Consider the following 16055-nt stretch of genomic DNA (forward strand, 5'->3'; position numbering starts at 1 on the left):
TTTTTTAAATATGCTGAATAAATATACTTGATGACAGTTGTACACATAACATACAAAATGCTCATACTCATAATTAAGTGGTTGCACTGTTAAGTTTTACTTTATCTCAGAAGCAGTAATCTAACCTATGGAGATTTCTTTCTTTTTTTCAATGAGAATAAAATATAGGTTTTGTATTTATGACTTGAGTCTTTCAACAAACATTTGTTGTGTTAAAAGAACAAAAATCTCCCACCGGAAGCATGCAACGACTGACTCAGGGATTAACTAGGTGCCAAGCTAATGCTCTGCTGTCATAGAAAATTCTAGAGGAAAAGTTTAAGTCATAAATGAGATGTTCATGAATCATGAACACCAAAGTGAGTAGAATTACTTCACATTAACACATACTCAAATAACAACAGGGAAGGAGTATTCTGGTTAGAGATAATAATTTCTAATTTTGAAGTATTATCTGTTAATTTAATGCAAATATAAACACAGGAGAAAATGAATAAGGTTAAAAGTTAAGAAATGTCAGTAATTCTGCCAGAGCAGGTGCCTGCTAATGTCTAAATAAATTTCCATTAGTACTTGCATCTGGCTGATGAAACTATCAAGTTTCTGAACATGAAGTATGCATATAAAACAAATACTGCAACTGCTGCACTCAGGTGAATTGTGCACAGCAAACTTTAAAACAAAATACAGCTACCAATACTCAGAGTTGGCTGTGTTACTAGAAATTGATTTCCTGAATAAGAGCTCTGGAAGATTTATAAAAAGTATTGTTACATCATGATTTGTTTTCCCATTTATCATGTGGGCTTGAAAGCAAAGGGAGGCCCATAAACGATCAGGAATTAAGAGCAATCATCATCTTAGAAAATAAGCCACTCAAGTATTGCATTTCTAATAGTCAATGTTAACTAAGAAATCCTATTATAATGAGTCCCTCAATCAGCAGAGCCATAAAATGTTTTTGACTGCATAGTGAAAGAGGGGTATACAAATTTCTGAAAGCTCACATGATTCATAGTGCAAGTTATAAAAGTCACTTGAATATTCAAGAATAAATTAAAGTGATGAATGTACAGATAAACTGATCTATTCATTTGAAAAGGCTGGGGTTTTTTTGTTTTGATTTTCTAAATAAGTCTAATAAGTACTATTGCTATAGTTCTGCTAATTCTGCTCAAATTAAAGACTCAACTTTTACTCTCAGAGTAAAAAAAAAAACAAAAAACCCAAAATATATATATGTAGGCAAAAGTCCCTAGGACTGCTGCCATGCACAGTCTAAACATCCGCAGATGTTTAGATAATAGCTAAAATAATTATAATGCATCTTCTGAATACTTACTTTTGTGCGGTAATTAAATTAGTAATGCATAGGTATTTGTATTATACATGTATAAGCATGCAAATCATGCTCATTACATTAACACTGACTTTAGATGCTCAATTTAAAGTAAATTATGAGGGATTTGTATTTGCATAATGTTTAGCTACTTCAGTAATTAAACACTGCCAAACCGAAATCTTACTGTTTCTTTTAAAAAGCATTCATCTAAGTTACAACTTGCATGTAACAAATTGTTCATCTAGCTTTATTTAAATGATATCAATGTCCATACTTGCAAAACTGGTTCATAATTATTTCAGTTGTACTAATGACTCGTATTGGAAAACAATAGTCACTTTTCCCTTGGTTTCTCTTAAGTTATTTGAAAAAACAGGTAAAAGTACATTGCTTTGGCCTAAATAGTGCTGGGGAAGAAAAAGAAATATATCTATATCTCTTTTATCACAATCATTAGAACATATACCACTTATATTTCATTGTAAAATAAGGAACTATCATGTGTTGTACAAAAATACTCAATAGTTTGTTAAAGCTTCACCCTTCCTACCATAACACTACTATACCTGCACTTACCTCCTTATCAGCAAAATGTGATTTCTCCAAGAATAATGTTCCTACCTGGCTGACAGATGATAGAAAGGCAATAAAGCCATGGCTAGGTTCAAGCTGAAGCTGAATTTATGACACCATTTTGGATTTATTCGCATCACCTCCTGTCAGTACCTGCATCTCTCATTTTCAACCACTAGATGGTGTGAAAAAATAAAAAAATTGCCAAGGATTCCTGCCGACTGCCACAAAACCCTGTATTAACGTCGGGAATTAAGAAATATTTTTTGAAGAAAAGTCCCGACCCACTTCAGGATGGTTAGGCTCACTTCTCCTTTGGTCATATTTTCACTTAGCAGACAAAGACCTTGTAAATGATCAGTCCTTGAAACTGAACCAAACGGAAGGTTAAGATGGATAATTTTCTGGCATTTTCTCCTCCAAGGCCCCTAAATTCTGAGCTGACAGTAGTGGCCAACACTCATTTTTCTGAGAAAGCTGTAACAATCTTTAAGCGAAACACGGCTGAAATTTCTGGGCTCTATTTTGGAGCAGAAATCATTCCCAAACAGAAGGGCTCTATATATCTGGAGCAGCAGCAGGCCTGTTTCAAGGACTGATTACGTATTAATCAAGGCATGGCCACAAGACAGTTGATATACAGACGACAGCTTAAACTACTGTTTTTCTATTCTGTTCCATTTTTTTAAATTAAATTCCTCAATACCAGGGGGAAGAAAGAAGCAGCAAATGAGTTTTTCCACCTACAAGCTGAAGTTTAAGATTTTATTAGTCCCTGTAACATAAAAAGTACGATTCACAAAAGGCAAAAAACATTTTTTCTTTTTTTTTCTTTGTTTTTTTTCTTTTTTGGGGGGGGGGGAGGGGTGGGAAGGAGAGGGGAGGAGCAGACAGGGTATTGTTGTTTATTAGTACCATTCTTTGGTGCTGTATAACTCTATGAAAGCCTGTCCAATTGAAGACTGTTATCCTGCCTTTAGTAATGTAATTCAGTTATTAGTTTAAGTGACAATGAAATACCTCAGAAGACATACATCGTCACGTTACATTAGTAATATATCTCCTATATTTTTATACAGGACTATCTGTCTATAAATCTGAAATTTATTTAAACAGAAGCTGTACATTTATTATCCCTAAAACACAGCAGTTAAAAGTATCGTGGAAGATTTAAAACAACTGTGACAAAACTGAAGAGTTTGAAACTAGAACAAACAGATGGCTTTAGCTTACATGCTGCTACTTGCATATTACAATGTCTTTGGCTTAAATTATACTGAATGGCAATTACATCTGAGATATGTATTTAAAGTCAGGTTTTTAATGAAAACTAGGAAACTTCAGCTTTTTTTTCAAGTGGGGAAAAGAGAAATTTCCTTAAATTAATTTTTAGAAGTAGACTTCGATGGACTTTAGGAGAACTTTTTCGTTTTCTTTTTAAGGGAAAAAATAAGAAATTAAGAAACTTGAAATAAAATTTTGTGCTAATACTGCTTATCATTGCTTCAAATGAGAAGAATTATATTCATCATTTGCCTTGCAACTAAAGAGGTAGCAAATTAAAAATTGTCCAAATGTGCCAGAGCAAAGAGATTCAGAATCTGAGGTGTCAGAATAATTGCAATATACATACAAAGATGAATGCATCATTAAAAGAAAAAACAAAAAACACACTCTAGCAAGATGCCCCAAAATTCACAGATATAAAACAGGAAAGGAAAAGCATAGCATACAAGATAATTTTAAAATTCTACAAGGTTAACTTTTACAAGCAGAGAGTACATTGTCTCCTGTTAAATTAGTTAACAAACGGTAGCCAAGATTTAACAAGTAAATAAACATGCTTTTAAGTTAATTCCTGTTACATGGCTATGTTTTAAATATGATTATAGTTCATTTGACAAATAATTAATTGCAGTGAATATCTGATTGCAAACAAAGGATCTGAAAGGGAGTGCCAATTTCCCCCCTTAGAACTGTGGGAATGTGCCCTTCTGTGCTTCCCTCTTTTTACAACCACTTAGCCTCAGTAGCATGCTGTACCTTGCTGAGAATGTAGATAACATCACCACGCTTAAATGTCAGCTCATCAGGTACATCTCCGGTGCAGTCCCACAGACCCTGATAGAAATTGGCATAGTCGGTATTTTTGCCATCTGCAAAGAAAATGACATCTAATTACAACGGATAAAGATTGAGGGACTAGCGCTGCTCTTTAAATCTTCAGATACTACAATGCAATTAATTAGCACGCATTTCTTAATCCTCTTTGAAGAAACAGCTCCTTCATACCAGAAAAGCAAGTGGAAAACAAGTTTAATGTGCGAGCCCTTCACTGGCAACAGTTGTATGACTTCGAAACATGTAGCTACAGGTTCTCAAAGCATTTCACAGCTGCACCTTAAAGCAGCCAGTTTTCCTCTGCTCACACACTTCCAGCAAGCCATTATTCTATCTCAGCTTGAAACTGATAAAAAATGCTGGGGTATAATTAATAACTATCTGCAAAGGGAAGCCAAAGTAAGAATTTTGTGATACGCTCCCCCTCCCAATTCTGTTCCAACAAAACTAAACAACTTCACCGAGAACCTTTCAGATAATCTCAGATTGTTCTTTCTGAAATATTGGAGAACTTTAAGACTGTTGCTGAAGCTGCATTTTAAAAATATTTGTGTCAGCTCTGGTTTAGGACATTAGGCTCTGGCTAAACATGCAACTACACTACAGTCATAAACTCATCCTTCTAACAGTATAAGCACAATGGATGTGCTGTGTTCAAGCTGCCATACAGACCATTAACTGATTGATTATTTAGCACTCTTTGCTCTGTAATATGGCAATAACACAGTAATAAATGCTTTGTCATACACTTACAATACAGAGTACATCTATTGAAACACAGCACTTACACACGGTTAAATACACTGGGAGCTTCTGTTACGCTGCAAACTATTTCCTGTTTTTAATTCCATGAGGATCGAGTGCGATGAGTTAATGCAAAAAGAATGTAAGCAATACCACTAAGATGACCAGTTACATTATGTATACACTAACCAGACAGAATGTATACGTACTAATAATTTACATCACTGGAAAGCTATCTTCTAATTCTGATAACATAAATATCACTGAACTGGCTGGATCAAGGCTGTCATCTTGGTTTTGTTATATGATCCTGGAACAGCAGGCTTGCTGGTTATTTCAACATATACCCGTTACATTTGCATGTCGTTAGCACTCTACACCATTATTTATAGTTTACAATTTAATCATGATTGGTTCACTTTATTACTGAATAAAATCCCTCTAAAATATCAAGTAACAAGTGAGATGAAGTGTCACACTAAGTAAAATACAGGAGCATTCAATTTGTGTTTTTCCCCGTTTTGACATATGCTTTGATTTTAATTGTAATACTCTGTATGAGCCAGAAGAGCTTGTTTTCTATTTATCCACTTCAGTATGTCTTCTGTCATACCTTGTTTTAATGTCCTACAGCTAAACATTCACAACTTTGATTTTAAAGCTGCTGTGCAAGGTAGACACCATTTAATTTTCCACAAGCTGGTGATTAGTAGCTACCATTTCCCAGATAGCACTAGAGGGCGTTCTGACTATCAACCCACAACTTCTGCCATCACATCAAAGGCACCACTATATACATATAATAAAGGCTACCAGCTATTCAGAAACAAGAAATTCCATTACTGTAAAATGCGTAGAGAAAATAATATCCAGACAGAATCACTGTGAAATGTTGCACCTCCAAATTTTGGCCCTTCCTATTCATCAGTTTATTATTCACCAATTTAGCATCAGACGATTAAGAACAGTAACAGTGATCAGCACCAAATCAATTTGGAATAAATTCTGAATCTGAATATCTCCCCAGACCTTTAATTTAGCATTGACCACAGTTCCTAGCTCTACCTCAGAAAAGATAACGTAAGCCCAAGTGAGGAAAAAACACAAAAAACTGAAGAGCTGCTTTGGTATATTCCATCCTTACAAATCTTTCAACAGTTGTCTTACTGATCTGAGTTTAAAATACATTAATCAGTACTTGTATTTATTTAAAGTTGCACTAAAATGAATCGTGATTTTTCACACTGATCTTCTTATCACCTTGTACGTGCTTGAAGTAACTGCAGGTAACACTCTAATGGGAATCACGAGGAGAATACCAGCAACAGAATAGATGTCACAGTGAGCAAGGTATACCTTTCCCTACATATTTATCACGAGCATTCCATGAAGCCTTAAAGCAAGAAAGAAACTCAACTAATAAGATGGCAACACTGGAAAAGATGTGTTTTAAAACAAGCTTACTGCTACTCTGAAGATGCTGCCCAAAGACTAACCATAGCTCTGTGGCTTCAATGCGAAATCAAATTATGACAGAGATTTGCTAATATCAGAAATACACATCTCTCTGAAAAAATATCTCATGGAGCAATTGGTATACACCAGGAGCACAGAAAGGAAACAAAGGAGAGGGAGTGCCAATGTGAATTTGTGAAAAACTACACTGGTCTTCAAACAAGTGGCATTTGCAGTTATGAATTAACTTCTAACATCCACCAGCACAAGTTACACACGCATAAACATGAAACAAATATAACTTCAGAGTCCGTATGTCTAAAGGACGTAACACTTCATAAAATGATTCACAGTGCTTCACAAACTCAGAGGCACAACAACAATAAAAAGCTGCAAAAACTTCAGTAAAACACAAGTCCAATCTTTCTTGTTTCATCCCTCCCTTGGTTAGAGAGGATCGTACCAAATTTCGTTTGAATGCATCTGAAGAACTGGACAAAATAAAACCACAGAACTTCAGTGAAAAAATTTGGTGTTTATATGGTGATGAAATTATGTAGACTTTCATAAACACAGGAGTACATGAAAGCGGCTGGTAAATTTAGCATCAAGAACATAAGCACCAATTATAGTTCAAATTCAAAAAGTCTTGACTTGCTGGAATTACCCTGTCATAATTACATCCTATTCTTTTGCACTGTAAAATGGCTTGTGCTAACTGCTAAACAAAAGTCTCTAACGTTGGAAGGCGTGGTCACATAGGCTATAAATGTGAAAAATATATGAAAAAAAGAATTATTTTTTTTTAAATGCAGACTAACGGGAATGAGGCAGTTTGTTTTACCTACTCATGGCTTTTCATATTAGCAATTACAAGAAATGGTTAAGAAGGATTTCGGATAAGTTGTCTCTCAAGGAAATATTTCTTTCATTCCAGGACAGTTATCTGAACAAACAACTATCCAACAGTTCCCAAAACTCTTCTACAAAGAACTCCTCAGAGTTTTCTTCTACCATCTCTGTTTTTCGCCAGTAACAGCAAAAGGAACAACAGACATTTTTGGCCAGTGTAGTGATGAAAACACTTAAGAGTTTATTTTATTTTCAAGAAGCAACTGCTGCTGGCCTTCCTAACGGTAGGCTCAGACTGCTTATCTGACTGAAAAATACTGGCATCTAACATTACAGGCTCGAAGAGAGAAAGGTGAAGAGTTATGGTAGAAGTCTGAAAAGTCTCTCTCTCAAATTCTCTCAAATACAGACTTTGAAAGTTGCAAGCTGTTTAAAAATGCCAACAGATTGCTCAAGGGAAAACAAAACCATATGAATATTCTAACAGCCTCAATAGATAGAAAAAGAACAAAACCTGGTACATATTTCATAAGGTTTTAAGTGTGCTGACCCACTGCAGCCTTAGCCAGTTCAACTGCAGGCTGACCCTTCCCTACGCCCTCTCTCATGCCAATTTTGGCACTTGCCATTTCTGAGCACAGAGTTAGCAAAAAAAACCTACACTGACCAATACAAAATCTGGAATTACAGCCTAAGCATGGAAATGCACTACTGAAAACATTAGAATAAAAACAGCTGTGCCTGACTTTCACTTCCCTTTTACCAATGATAGCATCCAAATTAATAAAGTATACTAAAATAATAACTTTGAGCTACTCGGTCCACATCACCTACTTTCACCTTGCTTGTGAATGAAGGAACACACAGGTTTGCTTTGATTTCACTCTATCACTTGTGTAGTCCAACCTGTTCAGCATAACCTTCCTCGTCTTCCTTCTTCTATTCCTTCTATTCCCTTCTTCTGTCCCTTAGCTACTTTGAAATCAAGGTACTTACCTTGAGACAACACAGACTAGAAATTACTAAAAATCTTTTTCTCTCACCTGGCTGAGCTCACAGATAATTTGCAAAAGATTTTCTGTGATATTCAGATTTAATAAAGATAAGCAATAAATAAAGTGTAAGAATGTATGTGTTGTCAGTACATACAGAAAAACATAAAATACTCTTGAGTATAGTTAGATATTTCAGTAATGTCAATCTTACTTATGTCAACTCCACCCTAAAAGTCCAACTGATTTCAGTGCTAATAGTTAAACTAAATAAGACCAGAAAATTAATTTGACATCTGGGAAAATCTGTATTTTACAGGACATTGCACAAATACTAACAAGACAGACAAGGCTCATTGAAACTTTTAAGAAATTAATGTGCTACGGTTTTTATTTCTTAAAAGTATCATCACTTAAAACTTCAAGATGATCTATTAGTGAAAAAATGCTGCTGTCAAGTTTGTAATTGGATTGACCCCATGCTCTACTATGACAACGCACTTTTATAATTACAGTAACGTCTAAATGAGTATTAAATGCTAAAGCTGTAATGAGTCGTGTTGTCTTACACGTGTTTTTAGCAGAACACAATGTTAACAGCATCTGATGACTTGGCTTTTGCTTCCTTTCCAAGAAAAGCAAGCCCAAACTCTTCACAGCAACCTGTTCCTGCTTTCCTGTATCGGTCAGGAAATCAGGCCTCTGTTTCCTCTCCACACGTTGAAACAGGAAGAGCACTGCAGACCTACTTCCTAAAGGAACTCTTTTTGTCCACCCTTTCCTTGACAGCCCTGAAAGAATGATGTGCATTTTGAACGATGGGGGAAGGTGAACCAGATTGCATGTCAATGCAGGTCACAGTTACAATGCAGCAGATCTCAAAAAGGTGCAAGGTCTGATAAGAAGCAAGTCTTCTCTACTTGCTGTGTCAAATCACCAATAGTTTATCTAAAGGTCCATGCCCTTGAAGCACATATATATCTTGTTTTTAAGCATAACTGGAAATACATTTCTGTCAAGAAAAGTTGTCTGGCCATGAGACTTTACATGGTGTATGCAGTTATTTTTCCAGTCCCAGAGATAATTAGCACAAGGGCAGTTTGCCAAAGCTGAGAGAATATCCTTCACAGCCTTCCTAGGCATTGGTGTCCTTTTCCAATTTTTATGCTGCTGTCACTGGACTCTGGCATTTCTTACCCAATTCATTTGCTTTCTGTGGTAATCATATGCAATGAAGATATGCATGGCCAACATTTAAACAGGCTGCAGATCAATTAGTGGTCTTAAGTTTATCTGATTTTTATCAAAGAAGACAGAGCTTTGGGTCGATTGTCAGAGCCTGTGTCAAGTTGACCTTTTCAGAGATGTCTACATTGCCAGTCCCTTGGGCAACTTGTTGTCCCCTGTTAGTCTCTGAATGGCAGAAGTCTGTTCTGCTCAAGCACAAAGTATACACAGATGTCTATATTACATTCTTATAGGTTTGACAGCAACTGCATGTTGTATCTATAAACTGTCCTTTAGCTGTGACACTTCCTCAATGATGATAAGCTAATTTATGCAACTAAATCTCCTTTGTGCAGAAATGAAAGCTAATTGAGTCATTACAAAGTAATTCAGGAAGGAATACCTTGTATAAATTGGCTTACTTTATAAATCCTTCTCAAGTGGTTTTCATGCATCCTAAGTGGTGCTAAGCAGTTTTGCTGCCATCAAACACCCAGGTGAAAAAGACAGCTTAGAAGAGCTATAAAAACATTATTTTAAAAGAGCAGAGGAAGAGAAAAGAAAATAAAGATAAAAAGAAAGTACACGCACAAAATAAAGAAGAAAGATTTTAATTACCTGATGCAGCATCTACTTTCTCCTGGCTCCATTTCTTTGGCATTTCAGTCTTTGGAGGAGCATTTTCTTCTGCAAAACACAATTGCAAATGAAACTGAAGGGACACCTCAGCTGACAGGAATTACAGCCCACATTAGTCTGAAAGCCACACTCCACATTTCCAGATCATAAGCCCTGTTTATTATTTTGCATTTGTACAGCAGTTGGAGCATTGTTATTTCTGTGGTTTACCCCACCCATCCAAACACTCCAAAAATTTTCTTTCAAAATCTCAATTGTGAACACGCTTTCCTTCTCAGTCCGCTCTGAATACAGTAATCCAGCTCTGCTGTTTTTATGTCATCCAAGAAAATTAGAATGAGAGTCCTATCCTGTTATATACATGTCTTGTCAGGATGAAGAGAAGGAAACTGAGGAGTGAAAAAGTATCCCAGCCCATATTAAGTAGTCAGTTCCATACAGAAGTATGCAGAGAAGGAAGAAGACATCTTCAGCACCATCAGACAGACACACACACTAGCGAGGCACCTGCATGATGGGAATGCAGGCACCACAAGATGCCAGGCATTCAAGTGCTCTGCCTACTGCAACTAACCATGCTTTTAAGCAAACCAGGTTGCAAGTAACTTATTTCAAATTTAAGAGACAAGAAAAGAAGAACCCTGACAGTGATCTATACTAAAGCATGTTTCCTGGCTAGCAAGATTGGAACACTCTATGAAATTCCCACAGCAATTTCTTAAGATGTACTCCATCCTCATCTTACGCAGAAGGGGAATTCTTTCACCCCCACACTCTCACATGAGGAAATTCACACTCCATTCAGCATAGGGATGTAAGACCTGCTCTGCACAACTCGCAGTCAACAATTTGTCAATGAGGCAGAATAGGGAACAAACCATGAGTTCTTTTTAAGTTGTATTATTTCTTCGGGGTCATAAGAAAGTAGAAACGCATTCATCTTGGCCCTTACAATATACCAAAAGTTGTTGAATGAATGAAGAAATAGTATACCAATAAATCCACTTCTCAAACAAGAATTGGACTTTTAATGTTCGAATTAATATATATAGCAACTCATCACATCTTATGTCTTAAAAGGAAGCATGAATACCAGAAATGTTTCAGCAATTTATCTTGATAGTTTATTAATAACAGACAGCAGATACAGCACTCAACTTTAGAAATGCTCCTTATTGTGAAACTTTTAGTAATCTGACTTTCTACTTTGACAAAGAGTGAATTTTACATCAACAGTTCAAAGGATTGCTAGTGTTGTAAAATTTAATCTACCCACAAGACTGTCTGTGCGAACATTAAAGCAGATGTTTAAACACAAGAGTAGACCTGTTGAAATAAGTATGCATAATTGTTTGCTAACTTACATACGCAGGTCTACAAATATGACAGTTACTTCATGAGATTCAAAGAGCTTTGAACTTCTGCCCTGCTAAGCCACTGAGAATTTTTGCTGTCTGACTCTTTGCTAGCTAAAAGTCTGGTTGCAATGAATATAAACTATTATTTGAGCCAAACAAGAAAAAAACAACACCAACACGATAGAACAGGGAAAATCTAAAGCTGCAGTATAACACAAAACACTCCAAACTATTTACTGCATTTAAATGTATTCCCTCACTTGGCAGACCACTTGTGGCACATTTCCAAGTACACTCATTTGTTTGTTTTAAACACTTAGAATTGGAGTACAAATGACACAAATACATCCCTATAAGCTGTCCAGAGCACTAGGAGGCATTGTCATTCTATGGCTTCCATACCACAATTACACCACCCACAGGAATTATTATCCCATTGCCAGTCGCATTTTGTAGGATACTCCCTAATGTAAGAGGAGTCAAGAAGACCTTTAAAATAATCTGGTACAGTATTTTTCTTCACACCATTGCCACCAATACAGTAAGATACTATTCTTCTCTATCTTCTCACTATGTCAAAACGAGAGCAATCAACACTAAACAAACTAGAACTCTTCCAGGGCTGTAGATTCAAAGCACTGGCCCTTGAGATATATATTACATTTCATGCTCAGAGACCCTAACAGCAAACAATCCCCAAAGTTTTTGAACTAACAGTGAAACAAGGAATTCACTATATTTATTTATTTATTTCCAGTTAGTCCCAGAAAGATGCTCAAAATAATTTACCTATTTGAATCTGAAGAAAGAACAGAAAAATAAATACCCAATCATAGATGATTCTATCATTCACACAATTTTAAAATAGAATAGTGAATACTACACTAGCTGAGTTTTTGACATTAAGCCATTGATTTTTCTTCCAATTTCTTTTTCCTAAAGGGAAAAAAAAAAATCAGACTACTTGAGTAAAAAACGGATTAGGACTTGGCCCAAGCAATGCATTCCTTCAATGGAATGTGGAATCTCCATAACAAATATGCATAAACTTAACAGTTTCCTCTACCATCACACCTCTTAAACATTTTCATATACCATACACTAATTTATAACATTATTAAATGGTATTCTACTGTTTTTTAATCTCTGAGACAGACATTGCCTATGCATAGCATTAGTTTATACCTGGGATAATTCCAGCTTGTGGGTTAATATATCCTATTCAACACTTTAATAACAGTAAACAAAAACAGCTCAGCTATGCAGCAGTATCTTCCAAACCACACAGATGGTTATAAGGTTTTCATTGTGCGGTTTCCATAGCAATCATATTGCAAATCTAGAAGCTTCTTGCAAATAAGCAGCTTGTATTTACATGCCTCTCGGCTGCAGCATGGAACTTTACAACATGTGAAGCTGTTATTCCAATCACACATTGTTATAAACATCACTGGAAGATGTTTTGATCGGTTAAGATAAAAACTACTGCAGTAAACTAATTTTTCATCTCCTTCGTAATGATAAAAGCAATCATATGCTTGTAATGCACATTAATATGTCTTCATTTGAAATCTCACTGTGGTGTCAAAAGGTTATAAGCACATAAACAGGTCTTATAAGACAAGCCCCCACAAAAACACTTGTTTTATTAAATAATCAATTTTAAAAATCACAGTGCCTTTACTATCGTATTCAGCAGGGATGACAGACATGTGCATGCAAATACAAAGGTGTGTACATGAAGAACTCTGCTGACATGGAACATCATGGCTCCATACTGCTTTGTGTAAGAAAAAGATAAAAGAGTTTATTAACATAAAGAGTATTACCCCTCCACACTCCTTTTTCCTTACCAAATACTGACTTTGTACAGAAGTAAACAAGAGCTTTCAAACATGGATAAATGCTTATTATGGGAAACAGCTGAGACCTTTTCTCTCTCTGATTTATTATTTCATGAATTGACCTAACCCCATAACAGATGGATTATTTTCCTAATAAGCAACATAAATCAATCCAGCTATGTAAATCTGAAAAACAGCAAGAACTGGCTTCTTACAAACAAGATTACTGGCAAAAAAGCATTTAAGTAATCCTGAACAAGGAACAATAAACACAAAACTTAAGTACATTAAATCTTTTTTATAATTTGGCCAAACTGACATCTTCTACTAGCATTAGTAGTAAGGGCTAGAAACCACTTGGGGTCAAAGGAATAACAGCTAACACCCTGTTCTGTGTAAGGCCAGCACACTGCCTCACTTGAGCAGTTCAGGGCACAGTGCAGCCCCGGGAGCAAGGGGCCTCCACAGTACTCTCTTTATATACACACCTGTGTATGCCTGTACACTTCAGCCAAATTCTTAGTGGGCATTAGCCTAAGCAGCTTGATATACTAGAGATCATCAGGCTGCAAGACCCTAGGCTTATTTGCTTTGGTGTGTATAGAAGCACAGACTTTCCTTTCTGGCATCTTTTAGACTCCACATCCACCCACTCTGTAGCAAGAGACTCCTAAATTTGAGTTGCAAAATTCTAGTTCTGGTAATCCTATGATACTGCCGCAGATCTGGCCTTTTCTTATCTCCTCATGGATGTGACAGAATCATAGACAATCCCAAGTTGGAAGGTACCCACAAGAATTATGGAGTCCAATTCCCAAAATTCAAACCGTATTTCTGAGAGCACTGCCCAAATGCTTTTTGAACTCCAGCAGATCAGTGCCACAACCACCGCCCTGGGCAGCCAGTTCCACGTCCACCACACCCTGGTAAAGAATCTTTTCCTAAAGCCCAAACTGACCCTCCCCTGACACAGCTCTAATGTCATTCCCAGGGTTCAGATGCTTTCACCACAGAGAAAATTACTGGATGATTTACACACAACTTGTTGCCATTTTACCTTGCATCCCCAGTAACCTGCTTCATCCCTCGTGCACTCCATAAACAAATGCAATAGCTTGGAAAAGGCTGCTGAAGGTGATACTCACCAGCCATATTGTGAGTCCTTAGGTGCAGCAAGTACAGGGAAAAACAGACACCTGATTAAAGCTTTGTCTGACTACAATGAGGCATTTAGTTTGGGGATGCAAATGCCTCCAGGAGGGTGACATAAGTGGGAAAAAAGTTGATGGCTTTTTAGAGAAGAGACTATAAATCCAATAATTTCTTATCTTATTTCTTATTCTTATTTCTTTATGAGAGAAGAGAAACAATTCTTATTCCAATCGTACTTCTAAGGGTCAGCTAGTTACTACCCACTGGCTCATAGAGAGTAGCCCCAAGCTGGACTGAAAGCTGATTTCAGTAACATAACAGCAAAGACAGTAACATAAATGGGCCACAGACATAGGCTAAGCACAGGGATTGTAGAGGTGACATCAAAGTATGAGCAGAAGCAGAATTTGCACCTGAGGAAATGGTCACCACTGGGCTCAGAAATACGAAAGGATACAGCCAACACAGAACTGTACTGAAACAGAATACAGAAAGATATTGTTTTTAATATATTGATTATGTCATGAATAACATAAACATATATTTTAAATAAAAATATGATGAGTACCAAGATGCTTTGCTTTCAATAGAGAACAAAACCAATGCCAATCCCCAGGCCCAGTTCCTTCCATCCCATGATCCAAGACTGATCCCAGCATGGAGAAAAAAGTTTCATTCAAATATACTAACAAATATAACTAACTTGGACAATGCTCCAACTGACTCTTTGTGCAAGTTATAATCTGTTCTTCGAAAATAGCTACTATCTAAATTCCAGAATTAGCAAGGTGGAGTATATGCACTGCTCTTTTTGTCCTACCAGCAGACAATGTACTGACCCCCCCAGTGGCCTTAAATAAATGCCACTGACTGTACAAAGTGAAGGCTGAATCATGAAATAGTTTGGGATAGAATGGACTTCTGTAAATTGCTTAATCTAACATTCTGCTCCAGGTCTGAAATTTAGATCAAGTCTCTAAGAAACATTTGGCTTCTTTTGGTACTCTGCTCTGATAATTAAGCCATTCAGCAGTTAAATGTCTCATGTATGATACAGCATAAACTAATGACTTCATAGAACAGGATTAGCTCATGACTCCATTTTATCAAGGTCTTGCTAAGACTCCAGATGTAATGTTTCCTAAACTTCTTGCATTTTTTTTTTTTCAACTGCATTTCTTGGGTCTTGAAAATGTGTTCTTTTACATCACCTTTTCTCCCAATTGTGTAAGCAATCTGAAAACAGCTAACTCAGCTAAAGGTGAAGCACTGCCCCCTATTGAGAAGATCTTAGAAGGCTAATTCATGGTCCTTAAAAGATTAGCAGATTTTGTAATAAATAAACTCAGGATCAAAGCTTGTTTTGTTTTGTTTAAAAAAAAAGAATCGGAAGGAGAGAAAATAGATATTGATGCCCTAGAATTGAAGTCCTAGAATGTCACTTCTAGATTTTCTGCAAAAAATTACTCTTACTGGGACACCATCCAATGAATCTAAGCATATGTCAAAGTTTGGTGTAATCAAAACCAAAAAGCTGGTACATTTTCTTTCTAGCAAAAAGCATTTTGGAGGCATAACATTTGCCAAGTTAAAGAGTGAAAATAAAAAAAAATAAAATTAAACAAACAATAGCTACCAGGGACAAATACAAAGCACTCTTCAGGCTGCAATTCCCTTGTCTTCTGTACGTTCTCTGGATCAACTATTGCTATGAAGAATAATCACAGAGTGCAGCAGAGAAGAGAGAGAAGAAATT

General features: G+C 36.3%; 1 protein-coding gene across 3 annotated transcripts in view; it reads right to left on the minus strand.

Annotated features, from left to right (window-relative positions):
• The window catches only part of SKAP2 (src kinase associated phosphoprotein 2), a 108992-nt gene that overhangs the window by 6224 nt on the left and 86713 nt on the right, over positions 1–16055 (minus strand). For all 3 annotated transcript variants that reach the window (XM_010712794.2, XM_010712795.3, XM_019616481.2), the window contains 2 exons: positions 9925–9993; positions 3959–4071 (listed from right to left, as the gene is read on the minus strand). In XM_010712794.2, coding sequence (XP_010711096.1) covers positions 3959–4071; positions 9925–9993 — 182 coding nt within the window. The remainder of the gene's footprint in view (positions 1–3958; positions 4072–9924; positions 9994–16055) is intronic.

The sequence above is a fragment of the Meleagris gallopavo genome, chromosome 6 (genome assembly GCF_000146605.3).
Source record: "Meleagris gallopavo isolate NT-WF06-2002-E0010 breed Aviagen turkey brand Nicholas breeding stock chromosome 6, Turkey_5.1, whole genome shotgun sequence".
NCBI classification, from domain to species: domain Eukaryota; kingdom Metazoa; phylum Chordata; class Aves; order Galliformes; family Phasianidae; genus Meleagris; species Meleagris gallopavo.